Raw genomic sequence first — 25,789 nt, 5'->3', positions numbered from 1 at the left:
CTGTGTTGTTCAACTAATGTAATATAACCTCACTCACAGACAATAATACCTGTATACAGTTAAATACTACTAATCACTACTTTTATACCACCTTGCTCCGCCCATACCGATCCAGACAAGCATTATGCATTATTATGCTTATTTTTTCTTCTTCTCTCCCTTACACACACAAACCCATATATATACACATAAAGACAGGTGTACCATATTTTACAGATTTCCCCTTAAACTCATTTAAATCACAGTAACTGCACAAGGTCATTATTCTAATTATCACAAATATCATTTCATACAGTTTGTTTATATATTGGTATAATAAGTTGTGTACACCCTTTTTTCTTTGTTTTCCTGTTCCTGTTTTATTTATCTATCATTATAGGTTTTTTTTCTATATTATATCTTTAAAGTCCGTATTGTACCAAAGTGGAATTTATTAATCAGGGACAACTGTAAATAAAAGTATGTAGGTGAGTATATAACTTATTATGAATTTTATTTATTTAGTAATATTTATCAAGCAAGTTGTGTTAAACAGATGGATCCATCTACCTACAAAAATAAAACTATAATAATATAATATAAGCTCGGCCATTAGTTTCTTCTTTGTCCTATAGCCTAATAGGGAGGTTTTTATCAAATTATTGACCTATCATGGCAGCACACTAATTATAATGAAACCATATATGTTCATTCCGTAATGAGCATGACGCAAACACCCCCTATAGCCTTTGTATCTTAATGTTGTTCCGTGGATAAACAACTTCTGAAAACCTGACATTGGCCAATTCTAAAATAAGCATTGCGCTTTTATTTTGAAGGCACAAGCGCCGTTTCCCTCGTGAGTATGTCTGAGGGTGACGGAGCTCATTAAGAAGCAGGGAACTGTGTAGTACAGTATGTAGAGAACAGCATGGCTTTAACCAGCGACTGACACGAGCCACTCAGTGGGGAAAAAAATAACGCTTTTTATTTTGTGAAGAGAGATGCAGCCTTGAAGAGAGATTCTGGATTAGGCTAGGAATGATGCACAGATGCAAAAGGTAAATTATTTCATTTTCTTCTCTAAATTAGTAATTATAGAATAAGAAGTTTACAATAAATGTCGAACTCTGAATCACTCTTATTGTCATTATTGTCATAGATCAAAATTCAACTCATGCCATACTGACAGTGATGTCATCTATACATTTACAGTGTCTTAAATGTAAAACCAAAAACTATATAAAATATATTTATTTAACAGGAGCAAATGAAAGGAGATCAATAAACTTTTTTATTTTTATTTTTTACATAATTTGTAGATATTTTTTCAGAATAGTGTTGTAAAACTATCAGTGGCTGCTTCATTCTCTTTAGTGCTTTAATTTATAGCACTTTACCTGTTACACCTATGACTCACTGCTGTTTACTAATGGCCACTGTGCAGGGGAGCAGTTATAGATTTGGAGCTTTTTCAACGCAGGGGTATGTGTAGTTAGTGGCTAAGGGTGGCCCTGAAATCCAATAGGCCATCCCAGGTGCCACCTAATTATCTTAAACTACATGTATGATTAGCTCTGTCAAGGCTTACTTATTTTAGTTTTGGAATGAGCTAAACTAAAAAAAACACTTGTTTACTTAATTACTTTTTGAACCCACATGAACCACTCTTCACATCCGCATAATTAAGATCCTCCGCAGAGGATTTTTTAGATAAAGAGCTTGTTTACCTGCTTATCACATTATTTCCTTTTTCCAAAAGAGTGATGAAGAACACCAGGAGCAAATGGCAGGAATAGAGTTCTCATTAAAAAAAGATATGACTGGTGTGTTAACCGCGTTCCAAATTAAATTGCCAAATTAATGTGAAAGCAACACAGGCATCTGCAACCTAGTCAGTTTCACTGCATTGCACACTGCAACTTTTGTTGGACGGGTTGTTGCTTTTCCACTGTCTCTCTTTGAAAGTGTCGCAGTGGACAGGAATGACTGATTTGTGTAATTAAACCAAGTCATCTACATGTTACCGCCACATTTAACTACAACAACCTAAATAGGTGGCTGGAAGGTATTTCACCAAGGAATTTAAAGTTTTTGCCATTGTCTTATCAATGTAAATGACCTCTGTTAATATCGGAACCAATTTGCTGTTGGCTGTATTGTATGTAATTTCCATTATATATCACAATATAAAATGTGTGTTTTCTGTAAAGTCAGAATAATCACATGTGGCTATAGCCACCCATCTTTTAAGTGGTTCTATCTTCAGTCTGATCTTGAGTGCACTGCAGGTACATGGTTTGTTTACATGACACAGAAGTGCATTTCACCATGACTGATTATAATGGACATGTTGCGGCAGACATGCCCCCATTTAGCTTATTTCGGCTGTAAGCCCTGCACTTGGTGAAACATGTGAGCAGAGGATACTATTGATCACGTGGAATTTTGCAGCAAAGGTGTTTATAATTCTACAGCAGAGGTGAATATAGGGGAAACACTGCATACTGCACTGGTAGTCCTTAAAGGTGTATATTAAACAAAACCAGATCTGACTGGAATTTTACCACTAGGTGTCGCACTTGACTCCTGTGTTTATTGTACTTTGAGAGAAACAGTAAATTAGTTGTAGAGACTCCGACCAACTTTGTGGTGGTCATACGCCTGTAAGGTGGTTTGCAAACCACCAATAAACACAGGAAGAAGAAAAAGGAAAGGGACTAACAAAACATCTGCAGTCCATGTGTGGAAGTCAACTGTAACATTTAATTCTGAGTATGGAATTAAAACCAATAATCAATTATTTAAAACAGTCTGTCCAAATTCTAATAGAACAACACGCATGTCAGTACATTTACAAAATAATCAAATTAATTTGGTCAGCTTGAATCTGTTTCTTTAGTTAGACACAGAATACTACCCTACATTTTATACAATGCCATACACAATAAAACACCATATTTACTTTTTTAACTGAAGATTAAACGTTTCTGGCTGAACTTAGTGGATGGACATTGGACACAACAGTCCCCTCTTGTTGACCTTGTTACCGTATTGCGATTTGTTACGAATTGTTTCAATAGTGGCGGTGCAAGGTTGTGGAAGATCCTGTATAATAAACATATTGGCCATGGACAAAAAAAAAACAACCCAGAAAATTATAATTCTTGCGAATATTTCAAGTGTGATAGGAATGTTGTGTTTCTTTACATAGTTGGTGAAGTGGTTGCATCATTGCACTGTATTACTTGCCTGAGACCAGGTTATGGCAGAGGATGAGAGATGAGACAATATCATAGAGTGCATAAACAGCATCTGTGCTCAACTGATTTCGAATCAATTTGAACTCAATTTGAACTTTCTATCACACAAACGCAAGGAGAGCTGTGTGCATCCGTCCCCCTACTACCTCTGCCGATCTGTACACGACATTCAGAGCATATCTGTGGTTCAGAGTCTGAGCAGGGGTTGCCTCCACGCGGCTCTCTTTCTCATCCTCATCTTGTCACAAATAGATGCTCACTTTTTAAAGCAACGGGTATTCACATGCACTAACGTGGACCGTCTAGGATTACAGCACACAAGGAGGGAGTGTGACTTCACTCTCTGGTTAGTATGCCATTACTGTACAATCTTTACCCAGCAGAAGATATGTTTACTGCTTTATTAATGTTCTGAATGTCGAGTGCAACAACTTTAAAGTAGATATGAGTACAAATGGTAAATTAATGCTATCCATGCCCCCCCATGCATAATTAGTGCTCCAATTTGGTTGAAAATGTCTGGATAGCCACTAGCTCAAAATCAGCTCAATTGTAATTGCTGGAGGTAAGCTACTCTCCTTCTCTGTCAGCATTTCCCAGCTCGTCTGGTGACCTCGAGTTTGCTACTTTAAAAAGGACCAGATATCTGTAATCACTGTATCCCGAGAGGGAATGCAGGACCTGAATTCAACTCAGACAGGAAATAGTGGAGCCTTTTAATGAGAGTCAGGATTTCTTATATTGTCAAGTTTGAAGACTGAATTCAATGAATGCAATTTAGAACTGAAGCAAGGATATGAAGGAAATGAGACAAAACTTAAACTTGGAGGTTGGCGGTCCATAGCTCAGTGAAAGTGAGACCAAATCTTACTTCAAATTGTACTTTTAGAGGCAGTGGACTTTTTCACATAATGCACTGAAAAGCAACTTCCAACAAGGATCCAAAAACAGTGCTCTCCCTGTGCTGTGTGGTGACATGCAATTGTTTATGACAGGTGGGCCATTTTACACATATAAATGTACAACATTTAGCCTATTTAAGTTAGTTTAAGCTTTGGTCTAAAGTTCACCAATCTGCATACAAATAACACAACTTTAGACCTTCAAATTACGTGCAAATTTTGCATGCATATGATATGATACGCCAATCCGTCCCCATGGAGACTTAGAGAGAGTGGGAGGGTGGTGGATGGGTCAAACAAACTCAGGACTTTAACTCAGGAGAATGGCATCTGTGTCCCATGTGAAAACAAAAGTTAACGATGTGATTCAAACACAACATGGTCTCACAGGAATCCTTGAAATAGCCACAGATTTGCTTAACTCAAAATCCGTGGAATAGCCACGGAATTACTCAAATTTCCGTGAAACTGACACAGATTTCGCTACAATGCAAGTTAATGACAGTCATATCCCGTGGCTATTCCAACATACAAAGTGATTATGTACATTCACTGAGTGAATATTTAGAAAATAAAACATATATTTCTCGCTAGAAATGTAATCAAAATCCATTTTTATGCAGAAACTAAGTCAAAATATTGATTTTTTTCACTAAAAATGAGAGAACTGTCCGCCATGTTTTCTGTTCTGACCGCCGGGACCTTGAAAGTCACGTGACTTGGAACAAACCAATCGGAAAAAATATCCATGGAATAGCCACGGGATATGACTCATTAACATCAAATCATTAACTTGCATTGTAGCGAAATCCGTGTCAGTTTCACGGAAATTTGAGTTATTCCGTGGCTATTCCACGGATTTTGAGTTAAGCAAATCCGTGGCTATTTCACGGATTCCTGTGAGACCAGGTTCTTCAAACATCACTATCGTACATCACGTTTATACGTAACTATGTCACTTCCAGTAGTCACGTTTTCCTTGTAATTACTTCACTTCTGTAATTTAAATGCATTTATTTACTTTTAAAACCGGCCAACCAGGATTTTTTTTGCCCAAAACCTAGAGAAGTGATTTTCTAGCGTAAATTTAATGAAACTGCAGCCTTTTTTTTCTGCTCCTCTGCATTACAATATATACACGCAAAATTGGATTTTGGTGTATACATTGCACAGAATTTGAAAGTGTAAAGTGTTATTTGTATGCAGATTGAGGAGACCAGGTTGTGTGTCGTCAAACAACAATAAGTGGCTTCACTAATTTTGTAGTGTTGCAACCTGCTTGGTTCACAGTTCAATGCCAACACAGATTGATACCACTCTAATGTTTGTATTGTACAGCCAGGAGATGGTAATCTTTACTTATTAAAAAAATGGAAACAGGCCAACTGCTGTGTCCAATGTTAACCATCTGCCTACAATCAACTCTAAAGCTCCCTTATTAACATGTCATGCCTCATATCTGGCTTTCAAACCCCAAACTGAAATAATAATGTGGTTTTACAGGTTTGTGTATGGATTAAACAAATCAGTGTGTTAGTTAGCCACAGATGCCTTGTTTTTCATTCAGTGCAAAATCCAGATGTAAAACAGCAGGTTATTGTTTTACAAGGGGTTACGGGACAATATTTCTTGGCTTTGTGTTCCGCTGGTTGTCTAGCAACCTCGATGAAATAATGTGAAGAATAAAAAAATTAGCAATGACATGAAATGAGTGAGCTTTACAGATGCTGGTTGGCAATTTTTTATTTCTTATGTTAGGACAGGCCAGAGCTAGCTTTTACCATGCTTCCTGTCTTTGAGCTAAATTAAGCTAAGCCTATCGACTGCCAACTGTAGCTTGACATCAGTTGTACAGATCATAGACTGTATATAATGGACAACATGAAAATCAAATCAAATCAAATCAATTTTATTTATATAGCCCAAAATCACAAATCACAGATTTTTCCCAAAGGGCTTCACAGTCCCCATTAGTGAGCCAAAACATCTTGATGCATTGAGTCACAGGATATTTAGGTTTTAATGTTGTATGGGGAAGGAAGTGGAGACGTGTCATTCATTCTTTATGGTACAGATACGTGTTTGATATAAACTCTTGGCAAGGAAGTGGATGTCTATTTCTGTAAGACAAAAATACATCACTATGTATATGTTCATGTAAAGCTTGAAGAGATCTGGAAGTTGTCTCCTCTGCTTAATTAATTTCCAACATTGAAAAGTACAGCAGGAAGTATTCCAACTAAACAGTGTTGCCGAGCATGCTGAATAGTCAGAACTGTGCAGAAGATCAGCTGTGTATAAGCGTGTGTAATGGCATAGAGAGCGGATGCAGTCTGATTGATGGCACAATAGTGCAACTAAATTACTTTTCATTTCATTTCAACCTCAATTTATAGGTTAGACAGCCCTCAGGAGGGCAGGTCCAATATGTGTGTGTGACTGGGCTGGGAGAAGAGTAAAGAGCAACAGATGCCTTGTAGAGTTTCACAGTGTTGCGCACAAGTTAATTAGCTTTCAGGCGGAATATGAAACCTCAAAACAAACCTCAGGCTTCACACGTTGTCTTCTGATAACCTCAAAATTATTTAAGTTATAGTTTATGAAAGCAGCTTGAATCAGAAATTCTTCTGCTCTGCAGGGTTTTAGGAATGTGGCTGTAACTTTATCAGAAATGCACTAGGAGGCATCATAAGTGCATAATGAAGGGAGAATAAACACTATGCTCATTCGTGTGTTTTGTCGAAATATTATGTTAAAATGATCTTAATGGACTCATGGAGTGTGTTTACTAGGATGTTCATTAGGGGTTATTTGTCACACTGCATGCACCCGGATGGCTCATTTGAATATATATCCACATTGGATGTTGTTAAAGCTTCACCAGGAGCGGTTTGAGGCCTGGCTCCTAAACTGAGATCTGTTAATCTTCAGTTTATTATGTTTCTGTTATTTACAGCTTTCTATCTGTAGGTATGTCCAATGTTCCAGAACAAGATCTATTTTATTACATTCTTTTACTACTATCCAAATGCTGATTCTAAGAGTTTTTGGTGACTCCCCTGACCTTTACTGTAGCACCACTATCAGGTCAAAAATATGCCCTTCTCCAACATTTGTATCTTTGACAAAGGGTACATGTCATGTCCCTTTATTTCATCCACATTCCCCTCGCTTGCATGCACAGAAAAGGAAAAGAAAAGAGGAATTGAGGAAAACACACTCCCAGTGAAATGAGACATTCTCAGCATTAACTGAAGCAATGTCTGTTAAATCAGGCGAACAGGCTTAATCACCTGTAACAATACATATGCCTATGAGTTATTCGCTGCTGTAATCATTTATTCCACTACTTCACGTAGGCCATTAAGCGAATCCTCCGGCATGCAATATCAGTCTTAATTCTTTGTACAGTTGCAGTCTGACATTCAGCCTAAACTCATATGAGGCTGCAGTATGAGTTAGAAAATTTAAAGGGGTATCTTTAAACATTGCAGTGCAAAATTATGTCTTTCCAGCAATGGATGGATAGTTACACAATGATGGAATTTTGAAAGATACTCATTGGATTTGTCAAACTGAATAGAAATGGCGGTGATAGACAATGTGGTAATTAGTGACAGACAGCAATGAGAAGCTGGATTGTTGCTCAACACAGTTTCACAGCTTAAAATAGTTTCCTTTGGACTGAGATTACCTCATAGCTAATAACAGCACAATTTGCCTCAACATTAGCTTTGAAAACTGGTCTAAAATCAGCATACAACATAGAAAATCCATCAAAAAAACGCGAATTGTGATAAAAGCAATTAGAAAACGATGAGAACACAAAAGTGTCGAGGAGTCTAGATAATAGGCAAAACATTAAAAAAAATAGAGCTGTATAAACATAGTTTACAAAAATGGCTACAGGTTAACTTAGCCAGCATAGTTACAGCTTTCAACATGTAGCGGCGCTTTGTATTTTGGCAGGCTGTAGCTTAAGTTGTGTGTTTTATCCATGTAAGGAAGTGCATTTACAAGTTGTTAAATAAATGTAAACGTCGCTAGCATGCAGTTTTTTGTTGCAGTGGCTTCGCTAACTTCGTTCCCCTGTGGTCAGCGTGCTTACACACTGCCATGATCCACTTTAAAAGAAAAAATTAGATACCACGAAAAGAAAAATATTTCAGATGGATAATGAAAGTTGTTTTATGTCCACTTAAAAAAAATCTGAACCACAGTTAAGACAAATTCTCTAGGTTGTGAATGGAAAACCAATACAATCTAAGAATTGCAGCATGACTTGACATTAACAGATTTTGTGTGTAAGATATCTCCAGATCTAATGGTAGTGTTCACATGACATAGATACATTCAGTGTTTATGGGAACACCATCATACGTCACATATTTTTACGTAGTGGGGGACAAAAGAGTTGCTGTGTGGCTTGCTACATGTCAAATAAACTTAAATATCAAGTGTTAGAGTTTTATACATTACAACATTTAAAGATAGAAGGTTGTGTCAGGATGTGTGTAGCCTGAATCTCTGTGTGGTGTAGCACATTGTCAAAATAAAGGCAAATGGCGTGTAATGCCAGTAGGGTACTGATATTATTAAAAGTTAATCATGTCTATCGAAAATGGGAATAAAAAAAGGGATGGGAAATACTGTTTTTAAATGAAAATATAAATTAAAATCCACTGAGTCAAAAAGCTCATGTTATCATTAATTATAGCTTGTTCTTGTTTCCTTAATGAGCGATGCATTCGCAACTCAGCTGTGCACTTCATGGGGACAGCTAACTAGCTAACGTCAGGCCTCCAGCTGTCACAGAGTCAGTTTATACCTCAGATTTTAACTTGTAATAACTGTATTTCTATTAACATGACAATCTGCAAGAAGAAGAAGATTGCCATGGTTATCATTGCTGCTAGCATGGTGGCTAATCAGTTTTCCCGGTATTTCTAGGCAGGGAGAATAAAGGACTGTTTTCCCCCACGCTGACATGCCGCCCAACTATGACAAGACACAGACTGTATCTTTGATAAGAATTATGGCAATTTTGAGGTTACCTCAACTTTAAGAGATTTTCACATTATGTTCTATGACACAAAATATGTCAGTAATTACTTCCTCCTGAATTTTTTTACTTTTACGCATCTTAAAAAAATGGTTGTGGCTAAATGAAAATACAGAGGTTGTCATGGACGTTATGTCAGCTTAGTTGTGGTCTCGTTGTAGTCATGCGACCGTTGTGTAGGTTGTTTATAGCATAATGTTATCTTTTTACTCCTTGTAATTGCTCTTATGCTTCAAAATTCATGAAGTTGGAAAGAATCAGAAATGTTTTTGTTTGCTACAGAGCTTATTTTCTGCAATAATCCAAAATCCAATGGAAAAATCTGTAGGCTGAGGGAATCAGTGCAATGTTACAACACTCTTTAAGGGCTTTTCGACCAGAGCTGGTTCTCAGCCAGTGCCCAATTGCGAATGGTTCTTTGGTTTTCCACCACCAAAGAACTGGCTCTTGGCTGGGAAAACAGGCTCCACAGTGACCAACCTGGCCCATTGAGAGATACCAACTAAACTGTGTATCATTCATTTATTTGATTTGTTTAAATGCAATGTGATTGATATGGGTGAGCTAGCTAGTTATCAAGCTAGCTTGTTATCAGGCTAACAAGTTGAAGTTGCAAGTTGAACCAAATGTGAACCAGCACCGGCTCTGAACCGACCCTAACTGCTTTGGTCAAAAAGGGGTAGGCCTATATGAAAACCCTCTATGGGATTTACTCCATCAGGACAAAATCTCAATTTTGCGCACAAGATATACCATAATCTGGAAAAAATACTCCAGAATACTGGTTTACTGCTGATCTTTTTACCATCTCAAGTCATTGCTATTTTAAACCCACGACTCGCTTTCGTGTTTCCCCATTTAATTTATCTTTTATAGCACCTTTACCTCCAAGCAGCATTTATTAACTGATTCTACGAGAGTTGCAGATACCAGAGGGAGTCACAGAGAGAATGTGTTATGTGTTAATTTGTGTTTGACATTGACATATTAATGTCCAAATCCAATTCTAGGGTTATGTTAATTCAATTCCCTGTTTGTCCAATTAACTGAACTCATTTTCTATTTCCAGGTGACTCAATGGGGGCCTGAATGGAAGACCTGGGATCCTATTATACCATCGTGTTATTCTTCTACACCTTTTTGGTTAAATAGTTTTGGGAAAATAGAAAGGGGTCAGTGAAGGTGAAACAGACAGAAGGAAATATCAAAGACAAGAAAACAAGCACAGTGCTTTTTTCACCTGAGTGATCAAAACTTTCAAGAAGCAAAGTTGTAGCTGTTTCTTGCTCTGTAGGGATAACTCAATCAAACCTGTGAGATGCTAAAGCTTCACAAAAGGCACTATTATATGCTACTTTGAACTGGACTGGCTTTAAATGAGAGATAATGCTCTAGATGAAGGACAACAAACAAAGCAACATTTCAAAGTCATGCCCCTCACCACTTTAATCAAATGAACGTAACCTGTGATTAACAAACACTTGGAGGTTGAAAGACCAGCTGCTAGTAGATATGACCGACAACGTAAGCTCCAGAATCGACACCCCAACTAACATCTCTCTGAATCCTGGCAATGCTGTCTCTGAGTCGTTGGAGTACAAGACAGTGTCAGTGTTTCTGGTCCTGCTGGTGTGTGGTGTGGGTATTGTGGGGAACATCATGGTGGTCCTTGTAGTCTTCACCACGCGCCACATGAGGACACCCACAAACTGTTATCTTGTCAGCCTGGCTTTTGCTGACTTGACAGTGCTAGTGGCGGCGGGGCTGCCCAATGTGGCGGACAGTCTGACGGGCACATGGGTTTTTGGCCATGCTGGCTGCCTGGGGATCACCTACCTTCAGTACCTGGGCATCAACGTGTCATCCTGCTCCATCACTGCTTTCACCGTGGAGAGGTAATAATGGACAAACAAACAACTACAACTGCTCTCAGTACAGCTTTTTCTCGATTTTGCTTTTGAGTTGTTATTGGCATTCAGTTTACTTTTACTGGAGAATGCTTTGTCCTTTAATAACCTTATTGTATTATTGTGAATGAGGTGAACTATGTGAGGGAGAGAGTAATGGCGTCTGAAATTATGATCTCGATTAATATTAATATTATTTTTTTACAGAAATCCCTGCCAACACATTGGTGACAATTGATGTTCAAGAACTCTACCAATGTTTTTATATGGTTATTCGCACAATTTGGTGATTTACAGGTCAAATGACATTTGGAAGTCTTGGCTAAAAGAATATTCTTTAGATGTTTGCGGTATGTCTCACCCATGAGCGAACCAAAATCTGTTTACAGATACTACTGTTGTCTGTCCTGACTGTGTACAGGTCACAGAAACAATGCATGCTCCATTTGTCCATCCATCCACCCACCCATCATCCATCCATCTATCTATCTTATAAAATGATTTAATATTTAGGTTAACAGGCCCTTTGACATAAACTCAAGTGAGAAGTAGGGTAATTTTCCTTTTGACTTTCATACAACCAGAGAAGTCACCCCCTGCTGGCCATTAGAAAGAATACAGGTTCAAGGCACTTCCGCAATGGCTTCACTTTTCAGGTAGTCTGAACAACAGACTGAGGATGAGCCTGCTGTCTACTTGTATGAAATTCACCTCCACTTCCACTGTCTCCACTATCTAGTTTCCAATCGAACGATCACCATATCTGGGGTTTAGCACCGGCAAAGACGATTGTGATTGGTTTAAAGTAACACAGACAAGTTGTCCTGGAATGATAATTGTTGCAGCCAGGCCTTCCTCCAGTGCTGCCATAGCGCTGTGGGGTTCTGGTCTGGCCATGCAAGAACTGTTCAGGCCCAGAATTTGCCGCTTTTGACCTGTAAATCACCACTTTAAGAAATTATAATTTACTTGCAAACATATCCTAAAGCATGCTGGCATGTTTTAGTTTTCTGAATATATACCACATTTTTCAGGCAATCATTTCTCTATTTATTTCACAAAGTAATTTAAATAAACATGGCTATAGCTATATGGACAAATCACACCAAAGATAAATAAATAAATTGCATGACACAACAGAGTCAAGTTGTATATTACAATTTGGAAATTTGTGTTTTAAGTGCATAAATAGGAAAAAAAACAACAACCTTGTATAGCCTCGTCAATGTGGCATCCCTTTGAAAATGACTTGAGTCATCTTTAGGTCAGACCTTTTTATATTTCGGATCACTTATAACATGACACAAACGGTTACATTTCACAGAAAAACACAATGTTCTCCACTTACAACGTTAAAATCTTAAAATTGAACACTTTATTTCCTCTGTGCATGCAGGTACATAGCTATCTGCCATCCAATGAAGGCTCACACAGTGTGCACAGTGTCCCGGGCCAAGCGCATCATTGCCGGGGTTTGGATCTTCACCTGTGTCTACTGCATGCTGTGGTTTTTCCTGGTGGACATTCAGGTTAGATATATATGTTAAAGACGTCTTTGCCATTTGAGTGTAGTATTAACTCATGTCAGCGTAGAGCCTCTAGTCTATTCTATTACTGTGTCCCTATTTTAACAGTGTGACATTTGCCATAATATGTATGTATGTATGTATGTATGTATGTCTGTATAAATATGTGTATACCTAAATGGCTACGTTGCAATGTGAACACACACTAAGGCTATATATAAATCAAGACAATAGACAATACCCTTCAGATGGACTGCATAGTGTTTCAGTAAGTACATGAGTCATGAATAGATGAATAAAACATTTGTAATTTTGGTCATTACTATTGATGTGATTTGCTTGCTGGTTCAACTGCAGGGGAATGTGAAGAGTTTTCAAAGAGCTCTTCACCATTTCTGAGTAGTATTATTATGTCTTGACATGTGAAATAGAGCCATTAGTCTGTTTTATTTCAGCATCTCTATATTAACTGTGTGACATTCAGGTCAGCCAGGATGGACATGTGCAGTGTGGTTACAAAGTGAAAAGGGAGCTCTACCTGCCCATCTACCTCATCGACTTTGCCATTTTCTACGTCATCCCGCTGCTCCTTGCCATTGTGTTGTATGGCTTGATAGCACGGATCCTCTACCTCAGGTACTGTAAAAGATTATTCAAACCATAATAATACAATTGTTAATTCATTAATAAATGTAAGTCCAACAATATCAGTTTATTAATAATGACGAGTAGTAGTCAGCCAATGAAAAAGTTGTTCAAAACAAAGTTCTTTGTTTGTCTGGAGGAGATTTGCCAGTTTGAAGAAAAAACAGACAAACAGATGATGCCATTAGATAGTAATTAGTTGTTTTTTGTGTGTTTTCCTCCCAAGCAAAAGCCTGCATTACAAACTGGAGACATGGAGTTTAAAAGAGATAAGTAACTACCAGCCAGTGATTTAAATAAAAGACTAATTTGTCATCACGGAAAACATTGGTCCAATAGTTTTTGAGACTGGCACATACTAGTTTAATACTACATTTAGATACAAGAGTAGTAACCCACTAAACACCCAACAGCAAAGTTACTAACTAGCTGGTGAATGTTGCAGCTAAAGAGTCACATAGTTTTCTCTTGGTTTGGTGGAGACCAAAACAGAGCGAAAAGGAGAATAAAGTGTGTAAATTCAAGTCTGAGACCATAACCCAGGTTGTCTTGAGCAATCCCAACCAAACTCTGACACTTCAGAGTGAGAACGATCTTCCTAATTTAAAATAGAAATCGCAGTCCCACAATTCTGTATGCAAAATTGAATGTTGATTGAGTCAAACCCAAAAAGTATCTAAGTTAAAGGTGGCTAGTTATTGGGCCATGTTTCATGTTTCTAGCTCACTCCAGCTCACAGCAATTTCAGTTACAGACAGACAGACAGACAGACAGACAGATCCACTAGATAGCGGTATTGGCTTAGAAAAAGTCTTTATCAATGGTAATTGAGTGTGTTTTTAGCCCTTTGTTGAACAAAGAGCGCCATCTAGTGGCTCCATAAATAAAGCAAATGTTTCACGAAGCTTCGTTGTCCCTTCATTAGTTATAATCAAAAGGTTTGTGGTTTGAATCAAAAACTCCTATCAAGTTGGCCTTTTTTGCAGGATTTCCAGATCTATAAAGAAACCCTACAGCAAACGAAACCCCCTCCTTACGCCTTATTATAATCAAGAAACCAGCCCAACCAACAAATCTAACATGCTGCTTGTTCCTCCAGCCCTCTGCCCAACCAGCATCCTGACACCAGTGCCACTACGCTGCGTCGGAGCTGCCGTGAAGCCTCTGAAGCGGGGAAGGGGGCTCGCCAGGGTCGTCAAAAGAGCGCCCTCTCCTCCAGGAAACAGGTTTCTGCCTCATCTCACATTTACCCCCTTTCCCATTAACCCCTTACATCTTGTCTTATCTGTCAAGTAATTTCTGTGCGATAGCTTTAATAACATTTGACCCCGGGTGTCGTCTTTGGCTGTGTGCGATCTGCTGGGAATACAGAGGCCACGATTACCTCTTAACAGCATGGTGATGATGTCCCTGCTATCCATTGCCCCAGAAAAGCATCTACTTGTTGGCTCTCTGTCCGTGCTGTTACGAGGCCCTTAAGGCAATCGTGGCGGTAATGGCTTCTTTTCCTCGGGCTTAGCAGTCAAAGGCTTTTCTTTTACTGAGAAAGACATCTCCCTCCCAGGTTGCATGGTATTGCTGCAGTGCTACAGTGCTACTTTGTCTCTATGCTTTTGGATGTAGAACACATTCTCTGCGGCTTTCCGGTGTTGAAAGCATCTACTTTTATAAAGCTTTATACACATAGATGGAGTTCGTTTTAGTCCAGAAGGAACTAGTTTTGAGCACACATTTTATTCTTGTACAGCAATTGAAAAGCCATTCAGAGATCTAGTTATTTATTGGTTTTACCATGTTTGTATCAAATTTTCACCAAAGCATTTTTTCCTTATTTTAATCCTTTACAATGGGATGCCACATATTTATGGTACAAACACCAGCAGCATGAAATAACACCAGCAATTATCAATTACTTATGAAAATAACACCAGCAATTATCAATTACTTATGAAAATAACACCAGCAATTATCAATTACTTATGAAAATAACACCAGCAATTATCAATCACCATTAATGATATGGCTGTATAAGAGCCTTTCTTATTAGATCACGATAGGTGGCTTGCCTAGAGGCTAGAGAAACCCAGCACTGTCAGGGCTGAGGTGCCCTTGAGCAAGGCATATACACCCCCACTGCTCCCCGGGTGCAGTAATGTGCTGCCCTAACATGGTGTGTGGTGTGTAAGAGGATGGGTTAAATTAATTTCCCTGGCACTTATGAGCAAATCTTAATCTTATTTGGCAAGATCTGTGGCTGTTGAATCCAATATGTGTGATCAGAGTGTCTGGACTGATGCATCTGTATAAATCCAATTGGAATGGCAATCCCAAATGTGGCTTCTTTGCAAAAATCACATTTAATATGTTTTTTTTTTGCTGTCCAGACTTCCTAAAAATCAATCTGGATATGCCAAAAATGAATTTTGGCAATCTGAAAAGGCCTAATACGCCAAGGAGCGTAGAAGGAGGAGAAGACATGATGTCAGATGATCTCATATTCTTGGGATACAACCACAGACTGTATATGAATAATGGATGTAGTCACCGTGACGTCACCCATTGATTTGTGGACTGCCCATGTGAAATATTATGGCTGTCGCTATCTTGCTTTACATCCATCGCCATTTGTTTTCTGAAAATGTTTTTTGAAAACAAGACCTTATTTGGACTGGGGAGCCGCGAAGATGGGTGTATCTAAAAATAAACTGTGAACAATAAAACAAAATGTACGTTACTTAAAAATTGAACAGCCGGCTCCTTGGAGTGTCTTTAAGTACAACCGAATGCTGAATAAGCCATTTTTAAATGACCGGAATGTTCAAATAAACTTTCATGAAATGAAAACCCATGGTAAAATGGTCAAAGTTCTGAGACAAAAATACAGACAAACATTGTTTTGCATTGCTTCTCTCTTGATAGACAGCTCCAAGTGTTAGCGACCTGTCAATCAAAGGTAGCCACTCTCCAGATCATACCCTGCTTTATCATCTATTTTCCTCTAAATAGGACCATTATTTGCACAATTAACATTATATTGTATTGGAGATGAAGAAGAAGATGTGAAACTAGTGATTGAGACCATAATGCTACGATTTTTTTCTGAGGAAATAAACATAGACTGTATAAATAATAAATCAAGTGAGAAGTAGTCTCATTTTGTATTGAGATGGATTGGACCGGACGTTGGCGACACCTGGTGGTTTTTTAAAAGAATGTAGGCCGAAGGCACTTCTGGGTTTGCATCACTGCTCAGACCAGGCGGCAATCTCCGTGTCTGAGCATGGAGGCCAACCAGGAAGTACATTAAGCCTGCAATTCACCGAAAATTCCAGTAGGGGGCGCTAAGTTTGGCTGCAAAAAAAATCTGCCCATTCATTTCAGTGCTAAATTTGAAAACTTCTCAGATTTTTTCAGGACAACATTATGGTCTCAATCGCTAGTAAAAAATCATCTTCAAGACAATTTGATGTCAATAGTTCTAATAATGGCCCCATTTAGAAGAAAATAGAAGATAATGAATCATATGATTTGGGACGTGGCTACAGGTCACTGACAAGGCGAGCCGTCACCAGGAGAGAAGCAGAGCAATGCGTATCCACGGCAACGTGTCAATAAAGTTATATATAACATTATATAGATAGAAAAGAGGACGTTTACCGATTTGGTCTCATAACTTTGACCCTTTCACACTGTATTTTCACTTAATGAGTTCAGTAAAAATCTTGTTCAGTGTTTGGTTTGTTCTAACAGACACTCCAAGGAGTCGCTGCTCAGTTTTCTGAGGTAAGAAAGATACATTTTGTTTTTGTTTTTTTGCTAGCCAAAACTAATATCCCAGTTAATGCTCCAATTAATGCTAACATGAATTAGCAGCGGCTTCTCTCAGTCGGGTTGCCGGTGTAGAGAGGCATATAGTCAGTGTCGTCAGATCCCTCGCGCTCCGCCACAGTCCAATTATGGTCTGCTCCCCGTATCGGAAACAAGATGGCGACGCAAGATGGCGACGAGTATAACGCTGAACTCGAGGCTTCCAACGGGCAGTCCACAAACCAATGGGTGACTACGTCCATTATTTATATACAGTCTATGGCTCAGACCGACAAGATACAACATGCACAGTTTAACCATAAATGTGATGTTGGAGGGTGTCGGCAGATGGCGCAAGAAATAAAAGGTGTTATTAAATAAATGGTGTTCATGGGGTGTGCTCAGCCTGACAGAACCAAGGTGTCATATGATTGTGCACCACCTGTTGAGCCTTTCCATAGGTGCAGGCCAGATTTTTTACTCTGCAAGCGCTGTATCGCAAGGATATGACACCATTTGACCCTGTGTCTTTTCCTACACTCCTTGTAATATGCTCTGTTAAGCTGAAAGGAACTACATGTGATAATTCTCTGCCAGATAACCAGATATACACAACCAGATATTTTTTCACACAGTTGCTAATGTATTGTAGGCTATTTATGATTCAAGCTGTAAGGTTTAATGCGCATCCAAGCTGTGAAAGTGCTTTTGCTGCTGGATGCCTGGGAAAAACTTCTCACATGTTGCAACCAGTGGTGGAATGTAACTAAGTACATTTACCCTTAAGTACAATTTTGAGGTATTTTTTACTTTACTTGAGTATTTCCACTTTATGCAACTTTATACTTCTAGTCCACTACATTTTGCTGAGTTGCTAGTTACTTTTCAGGTCAAGATTTAACATAAAAATATGATCAACTTAAAACTATTACGCATGTTCGAAACACATAAAAGTATATTAAATAGTTCAAATGAGCCCAACATTGACAGCAGTAAAACGCTGCTTATATAAATGCATCAGTACAAATAATCTAATAATATATTTAGAACATATAAAACAATCTGAGTGGGCCCATTCTGCATTACGAATACCTTTACTTTTGATAATTTAAGTACATTCTGATGTTGATACTTTTGTACTTCTACTTAAGTAAGTTTCGGATGCAGGACTTTTACTTGTAGTGGAGTAATTTCACAACGTGGTATTAGTACGTATATGAATACGTATAAGTATCTCTTCCACCACTGGTTGCAACGAAGATTTACATCTGCATTTTGGAGTTGCAGAGATTGCACAGACAAAAAAATCAGCCTTTAATTTAATAGATCTTGATTGCTTGACCTTGCCCTTGCACCCATACACTATTTCTGTGCCTGGTGTGTGCATGGTGTCTCGGCATGAATGCAGGGCACGGTGAGACTGAATTCTAGAGCAGGGAGAAGATCTTAATCTTGTGTTCAAGGGGCTCCATGTAGGAGCAGAAGATTTGCATAATGTGATTTGGGATTTACATTGAAGTGCACTTAATACCGCAGATGATCTTACTCTCTTAGTTCTTCAATAGGCACTTCATGCTCTTTCATTCGTTGTTTGATAGTAAAACTCAATCTGATAGGAGACTGATAAACTTGTGTATGCCAAAGAATGGCACTTTTATGATTGGAGATTAATACAGTGTGGTAAGAGATTGTATAGTTTTAATCTCTAAATGTCTGTGATCTCCTCAAGTGCATGTTGGGAAGGAGAGATGGTTAAGCTTGGTCTTGGTCAATAGAATCAGAGGCTTAGATGGAAATTCTTTGGCTCAGTGGGCATCTGCTTCTATTGGATTCTGGATTCAGTCTGGGAGGATGCTCTTGTTAGCAAAAAAAATGTGATCAGTTTGTAATGTCAAGTATTCTGCATAATTACAGTCGTAATATGCATATTTAAAATGTCACCGCGATGCTTTCTGTCTCATTATGGCAGCACAGAGATAATTGGAAAGTTCTCCTCTCCGCCCCCTTCGTGTTCAATTAAACGCTATTCCTCTATGATTTTTTCCTTTTAACTACCTGAGGTAGCTGTTTCTGGCTCACCGATTAGGGCATGGACACAGACCCTTATCTTAAATAGCATTTTGCTGAGAGGAGGCGTGTGCATGATACCTGGTATCAACCTGGCACACTGAAGCCAGTTGAGAACTTGGCTGCAGGGTGAGGCTTGAAGTATGTTATTGGCAACAGATAAGACTAATCACTCGAGTCTTAAAGGCTGAATGGTTCCACACCCCCTGCGCCCCCCCTTCTCGCAGGGGTTCAGAAATGTCCGAGCCGTTACCATGGTCACCAGCCAGTGGTGTAGTGGGGTGGGTAGGAGGGTCAAGGCATGCTGAGGGTGATATACACACAAAGAAAACTGAAATACCTTTTCATCTGAGGTTAAAAGCCCTTGCTGTCCATTTATTTCTGTTGGTCAGAATTGCTTGTTTGTGTCCTAATATTTTTAAATGTTGTGTTTCTGTTACTGCATTGACTGAAACATAACACACACCTGATTATAAGATGATTACCCTCTTTTCCAACACGTTTTTGTTTTTTTCTTTCCTGTTAGAAAGGTGTTAGGAGATTACACTTTTAACAGTGAAACATAAAATACAGATATTAAAAAGGATGTAGATCCCACATTTGTGTAAATAACCCCACTTTTCTGTCAGACTCTTGAAAGCATTTGAAACATTTTTCACGGGCAGCTACGAAACGTCCTTCAGGGAAATGTTGTCAGTTTTGAAAGAGTTTTGCCAAAATTATGCAGGGACAGGTGCATCGAAAGTTTATTTATGTTAGTAGTTAAATTCAAAAAGTGAAAATAACACATTATATAGATACACACAGAATGAAACATTTCATGTCTTAATTTATTTAATTTCTTCTAATTATAATGATAATGGCTTACATTTAATGAAGACCTAATATTCAGTGTCTCAAAAAAGACCAATTTTAAAAAGTATGTTTAACATGGAAATGTTGGCCTCTAAAAAAGTATGTCCATCTATATGCACTCAATACTTGGTTGGGGCTATTTGACTTGAACTACTGGAAATGGACTTTTCCATCATATTGTAATTTATTGAGATGCACCTGTATTGTTCAGGACAATTAACCATCAGAAACCCAAGCAGTTTCAGAGCATTTTTCTTTTTGCTTGAACATTTCTCTCACACTTGTCTTGTTTTTTTTTTTTACAAAAATATAAGTCTGTTAGCCCTATGGAATCAGCCCATTCATGGTAAGTGGGAAAAACTGCAAAAGGTCTTTTGTGCAGTGTGTTGCTTTTACGATGCCATTAATCATAAAAACAGAAAAACTGCAACTTGAATTTGTTTACTAAATTAAAAAAAAATGGAATAAAATAGTATCCATATATCTTAATACTTGTGTCAAGAATGTTGAAAATGTTAAAAGACAACATACTTTTCTAATGCACCAGCAGGGTTTTGTCCTGCAGGATTGTTCATCTGTTTCTGAAAAACATGTAGGTTGCATCTGGCTAGCAAAATAAGATTAAGAGTAAGATATAGTTTTGCACACACACTGAAACAGTGAGCAGTGAATTTGCCCTCTGCATTTTACCCATCCTTTACACACCAGTGAACACACCATACTTAGGAACAGTGGGGGTTAGGTGCCTTGCTCAAGGGCACTTCAGTCCTTGGTCTGTCAGTCCTGGCAGACAGCCTCACAACAGTTAGGGCTAAAACATACTTGTACTTGTACTCATTCAGAAATGTACAGAAACCACTGAAAATCACTTGGTATATCTGCCTGATATTTAATGTGGGGATGGTGGGAAAAGATAAAGATGCAGTGGTTAAAGGCGTTGATTCTGTTTTGTGATGTAATTTATGCTAATACTAATTTGATTCATTTGAATGAGCAATTATTACACACACACACACACACACACACACACACACACACACACACACACACACACACACAGATTATTAGTAATTAACAAAAACAATTTTTTTTTTTGTCAATTAAAGGGGTAGTTGTTTTATGCAAATAATGTGGTTTATGTTATTTATCTGTTATTTTCATTCGGAGTACCCGGTACCCACGTTGACACAAGGAGAACATGCAAATTTCACCAAAGAGTCGCAGGCCGGGGTCGAACTAGCGAGAGTGTGAGGCAAGAGTGCTAACCACTACACCACCGTGTAGCCAAGGTTATATTATTTAACTGTGTTATTTATGTGGTAGATTTATCAGACTTAATATCAGACCAATGGACTGGTCAAATAGTCTTGTCCAAAATAAGGCATAGTAGCCTCAGTATGCATGGCTCTCATCACATGGTGTCAGTTTTAGCAGGCTAAAGGTTGTATTTATAAGATATTACAGATATTTACAGTAAATGTATGAACAATTGTGTAAAAATTCTACGAAGGTGAAAATCTTAGCTTTCATCAGTCAAAGCAGCATCCTCATTCATGAGGGCAATTCTGTCAATGGAAAATGCATAATCAGTCAACCAGTCTGCCTGGTTGGTTTATGGATGTGCTTTCCTTTCCTCATAAAAAACTAGTTAAAAAATAATAGTGTCTGTTCTGGGTTAATCTCTGTCACTTTATCCTGCATCCTCTTCAAAAGGCCAACATTTTTTCCAAGTAAATTAGGACATCCGTCAGTTGTGGCACTGATTACCCTTTGCCACTGTCATCTTTTGCATGCATTCATTTATCTCCCTCTGCAAGTAAATACTTATTTCTTTGTGTCCCTTTCCTTGACTGTACAGAAGCTGTACTCTCCCTGTAATTTCAAAGCCAATGTTTATTCCTTTTATGAAGATTAGTAGCTGGGCTGTGTCACGCACATCACAGCTCTTGTCCAGCAACAAGAAGAAGAAGAAGAAGTTGAAAATGCCTGTCCTGCTTTTCAGCTGTGGTTTCAGATGTCATGCAAACCATTCGCCTTAAGAGGGACAGATTTTAACTCTCCGAGCACAATATTTTCTCTCCTTTTCCATCAGAAAAGCAGTTTTGTGAACTAATACATAACGTTTTACATTTCCTTCCTTTAGGTTTGTAAAAAGTCATTTTTTCGCAGCTTAGCTAGCAACCACTCGGCTATTCTCACTTTCTTCTTTTCTGCTAGACCTTTGTACATTGTATATTCGGCATCAGCTGTGCCTCAGCCACCTTAGCAGATCTGACTTCAAACATAATTCATGTCAGTGTCATTTCTGAAAGGAAGCACACTCAAAGACACGCTGGCGCATCAAAACACACACTTTATTTATTTAAACTTGGAAGGCACTGAGGTTTCATTCATTTACAGTGACGGCGAGTACATTTACAAACAGTACAGAATACACATTCAAAATACAGATAATAGATAAGAAAAATAAAAAAGTTAAATGCTATTTAAAATGACCAAAGCTAAAAACAGTTGCAGACAGTTGCGGGAAAGTCTGTAATCAAGCTACGAAATTGAAAAAATGTTATGGGCATATTGATCCTCAGTGTAAGTTGAAGATGATTCCAGGTTGTGGGGCCATTAAAAAAAAAGGCTGACTTCCCAAGTTCAGGCTGCACATGGGGAACTGTGGAATAAACCAATTATTTGATTGTGTCATATGGTGTCCATGATTCCAATCAAGTAGTCTTGTTAGGTATGGAGGTACTTTTCCGGTAATGGCCTTAAAGATAAACAGGGACCAATGTTTCTTTCGCCTGTTTGCCAGAGAACAAAAGTTGATGGTACGGTTTGTCTTACGCCTTTTGGGCTTGACAGAACCATTTTGTATTGTGTGTCTGTGAAATTCTTATCAGAGTTGCTTTATTGTTTTTTTTAAATTAACTACATCTCTGCTTCTTCCCTACAGGTGACAAAGATGCTGGCAGTAGTGGTGATCTTGTTTGCTCTATTGTGGATGCCCTACCGGACTTTAGTTTTGATCAACTCTTTTGTGTCCAAACCCTATCTGGATGCCTGGTTCCTCCTGTTTTGTCGGACATGCATCTACGCCAACAGTGCTATAAACCCTGTGATATACAATGCCATGTCTCAGAAGTTTCGCTCAGCATTTCGCGGGCTTTACCGCTGCCAGCGTCCAGAGGGAAATCAAAGGACGCTTTCAATGATCCAGACCGGCTTCGGCACTATTCGAAACCCCAGAGTCTCCCAGGCCAACAGCAATGGAACCAATGAAAAGACAAGGAGGGACCTCCTGAATACTGACTGTGTTATGAATTCAAAGCAGAACGGAAGCAGTCATCAGGAGACAGCAACAGTCAATGGCAAGAACGCAGACCATCCTATCGACATCAACTCAGCTACTTTGAGTGAGGGTCCAGCTGAGACCACGCCATCTGGTGATGAGGAGTCGATTTGGCCTTCATTAAATGATACTACGGTTAATTTATCAGATGGACCTACAATAAACGACCAGCAGGAAATGTAAATGTAAATTTGTATATATCAATAAATCTGTAGGTACCACTGAAATGAGAGAAAAGAAAACAACAAAAATATTCAATTGAGCTATTTCCGTTCAATGACAAAACAGCTGTGGGTTACACAGGACCCATTTTAGTAAGTAGGTAAGTCTGTTTTATTTCTAAAGCACATTTAAACACAGCGTCAGCAAACCAAAGCGCTGTACAAAAGAACATTGAAATAGACAAAACAAGCAAGGAAAACTTTCTAATGGTAACAATATCAAACAGCAATGTACAAACCAGAATTATATACATGAACACAGATTGAAGGATTCGTGGTCAGATATCTCAGACTGTCTTCATGAATGATTCGTATGATTTAATAGGAAATGCAATGTCCTGTAATTCATAGGAATCCCATAAAGTTTGTTTTGGTGAGTCCGGAGTTATTCTGGAGTTCAGTCAGGCTTCTTGTCATGTTGCTGGAAGTTAGACCCAGAAGTAGTGTTTTTAAGCCTAACCCTGTTTTGTTTTTAATTTAAAAAACTGTTTACAGCATGAACAACGTGTTTAACAGCGATCATGACATAGGGTAAAATGGTGCTTGTCACATGTCACATTTTGTAGAAAACCTTACGAACCCTTCATAAGTATGAATTGGGTGTCTAATTGCAAGTGGTTAGTTTCAGTCCTGATAGTGGAACATCTAAGAGAGATTCACCATCAGACATAGGGGAGTGCCAGCAAGTAAGGTCTGTAATATTAGGTGAGGCTTGACCATTAAGAGCCCTGAAAGCAATCCACATAGTCTAAATTTAATTATTTACTTTTTTTGCACCAGTCAACACTCTAGCAGCTGTATCTTGGACCATCTATAGATGTGTCAAAGAAGACTGGGGAAGGCTTGATTATAAGAAATTGACAAAGTCAAGTCTTAGTGTAATGAAGACATGGATTACTTTTTCCATATTATGCGAGTACAGAAACAGAACTTCCATATGGTGTTTGGCTGCATAGCTCACTTGCAAGATAGCTTCTGGACTCAGAGGGATCAAAGTTTTAATACTAAGTAGCTGAAGGAAATTATTTGCCATCCAGTCTGTAATGTCCTTGAGTTTCCTAGAGGGAGCTGGCAGAATAGAACTGGACCCAGGATGGAACCCTGAGGGACCCCATAGGTAACTGTAGGAGAGGAGAAAAACTGATCTGTAGGTACTGAGAATGACCTTTGACTAAGATATGCCTTAAACCGTTGGTTTACCGTAAATACCAACCCATTGTTCGAGATCTTTCAAAAAGATGTCATGATCAACAGTGTCAAAGGTCGCACTAGAGAACTAGTAACACAAGGATGACATTTTCTGCCAAGTCAGCATGATCATTTGTCACCTTTAACAGGTGTTCCAGTGTTGCAAGTCTTTGTAACTTGATAGAAATGGGTCCAGGATCTCGAGGAATGGCTGTAACTGCTACAGGATAAATCTTTCTATTATTTTTTTTCAAATGACTGACAATTTAGAAATGGGGTCAAAGTTATTTAAACATTTAACATTATAATTTTTGAGCAGATGCTGAACAACTGCATGTTTAAAACATACAGAGACTGTGCCAGAGGCTAATCATGAATTGATAATAACTTGAATTCTTTAGTTCTGTAATTTCTGTTTTATTGTGCAGTTCTGCATGCATTATGGCATTTCATTACAGGGAAGAAACTTTAAACATTTTGGTTTTTGCTATCTTACCCAGGAAAAGAAGAGATGCTAGATATTCATTTTATCTCCATATGTGTGGTACAGGAGTCCAGCTAATGTGTAGCCTAGCTTAGCTTAGCAGGAATTCTTAGCTGAACATGTCTCATGCTAACCGTGGCATGGGAGAGCAGCAAACATAATTTTTACATCTACATATTGTACATTTCTGTATTTATTAAATAAAAAATATAGATTTAATAAATATACAGTTTTGGAACCATGAGGGCAATTGTTATTAGCTGCTTCTAGTCTTTTTGCTAAGCTAGGCACACCTTTATGAAAGACTTAGATGAAATCAATATCTGTCATTGAGCAGACTCTGGGAAACATGGCCATTCTCTGAATTCTTACTTGTACTTTAGGAATTTTTGTGTAGTTCTGCATAGTTATTTTTAGTTGTAGTGGCATCTTTAAATACTTGGTTTTGGAAGTGGTTTTCCTTCATAAGAATACATTATAAACCACCCAACTCGTCGTTATTGTTCTTTTGAACCATTCATTTGCAGAGAAGTACACCGT

General features: G+C 38.3%; 1 protein-coding gene across 1 annotated transcript; it reads left to right on the top strand.

Annotated features, from left to right (window-relative positions):
• Positions 1-933: 933 nt before the first annotated feature.
• On the top strand, positions 934-25,451 carry trhr2 (thyrotropin releasing hormone receptor 2). Its single transcript, XM_059335619.1, has 6 exons — positions 934-1,040; positions 10,276-11,101; positions 12,510-12,642; positions 13,124-13,275; positions 14,384-14,510; positions 22,961-25,451. The coding sequence occupies exons 2-6, from the start codon at positions 10,719-10,721 to the stop codon at positions 23,537-23,539; spliced, it is 1,374 nt and encodes a 457-aa protein (XP_059191602.1). The 5' UTR covers positions 934-1,040; positions 10,276-10,718; the 3' UTR covers positions 23,540-25,451.
• Positions 25,452-25,789: the final 338 nt, after the last annotated feature.

The sequence above is a fragment of the Centropristis striata genome, chromosome 6 (assembly GCF_030273125.1).
Source record: "Centropristis striata isolate RG_2023a ecotype Rhode Island chromosome 6, C.striata_1.0, whole genome shotgun sequence".
NCBI lineage: Eukaryota > Metazoa > Chordata > Actinopteri > Perciformes > Serranidae > Centropristis > Centropristis striata.
This window is presented reverse-complemented; position numbering and strand designations above follow the sequence as displayed.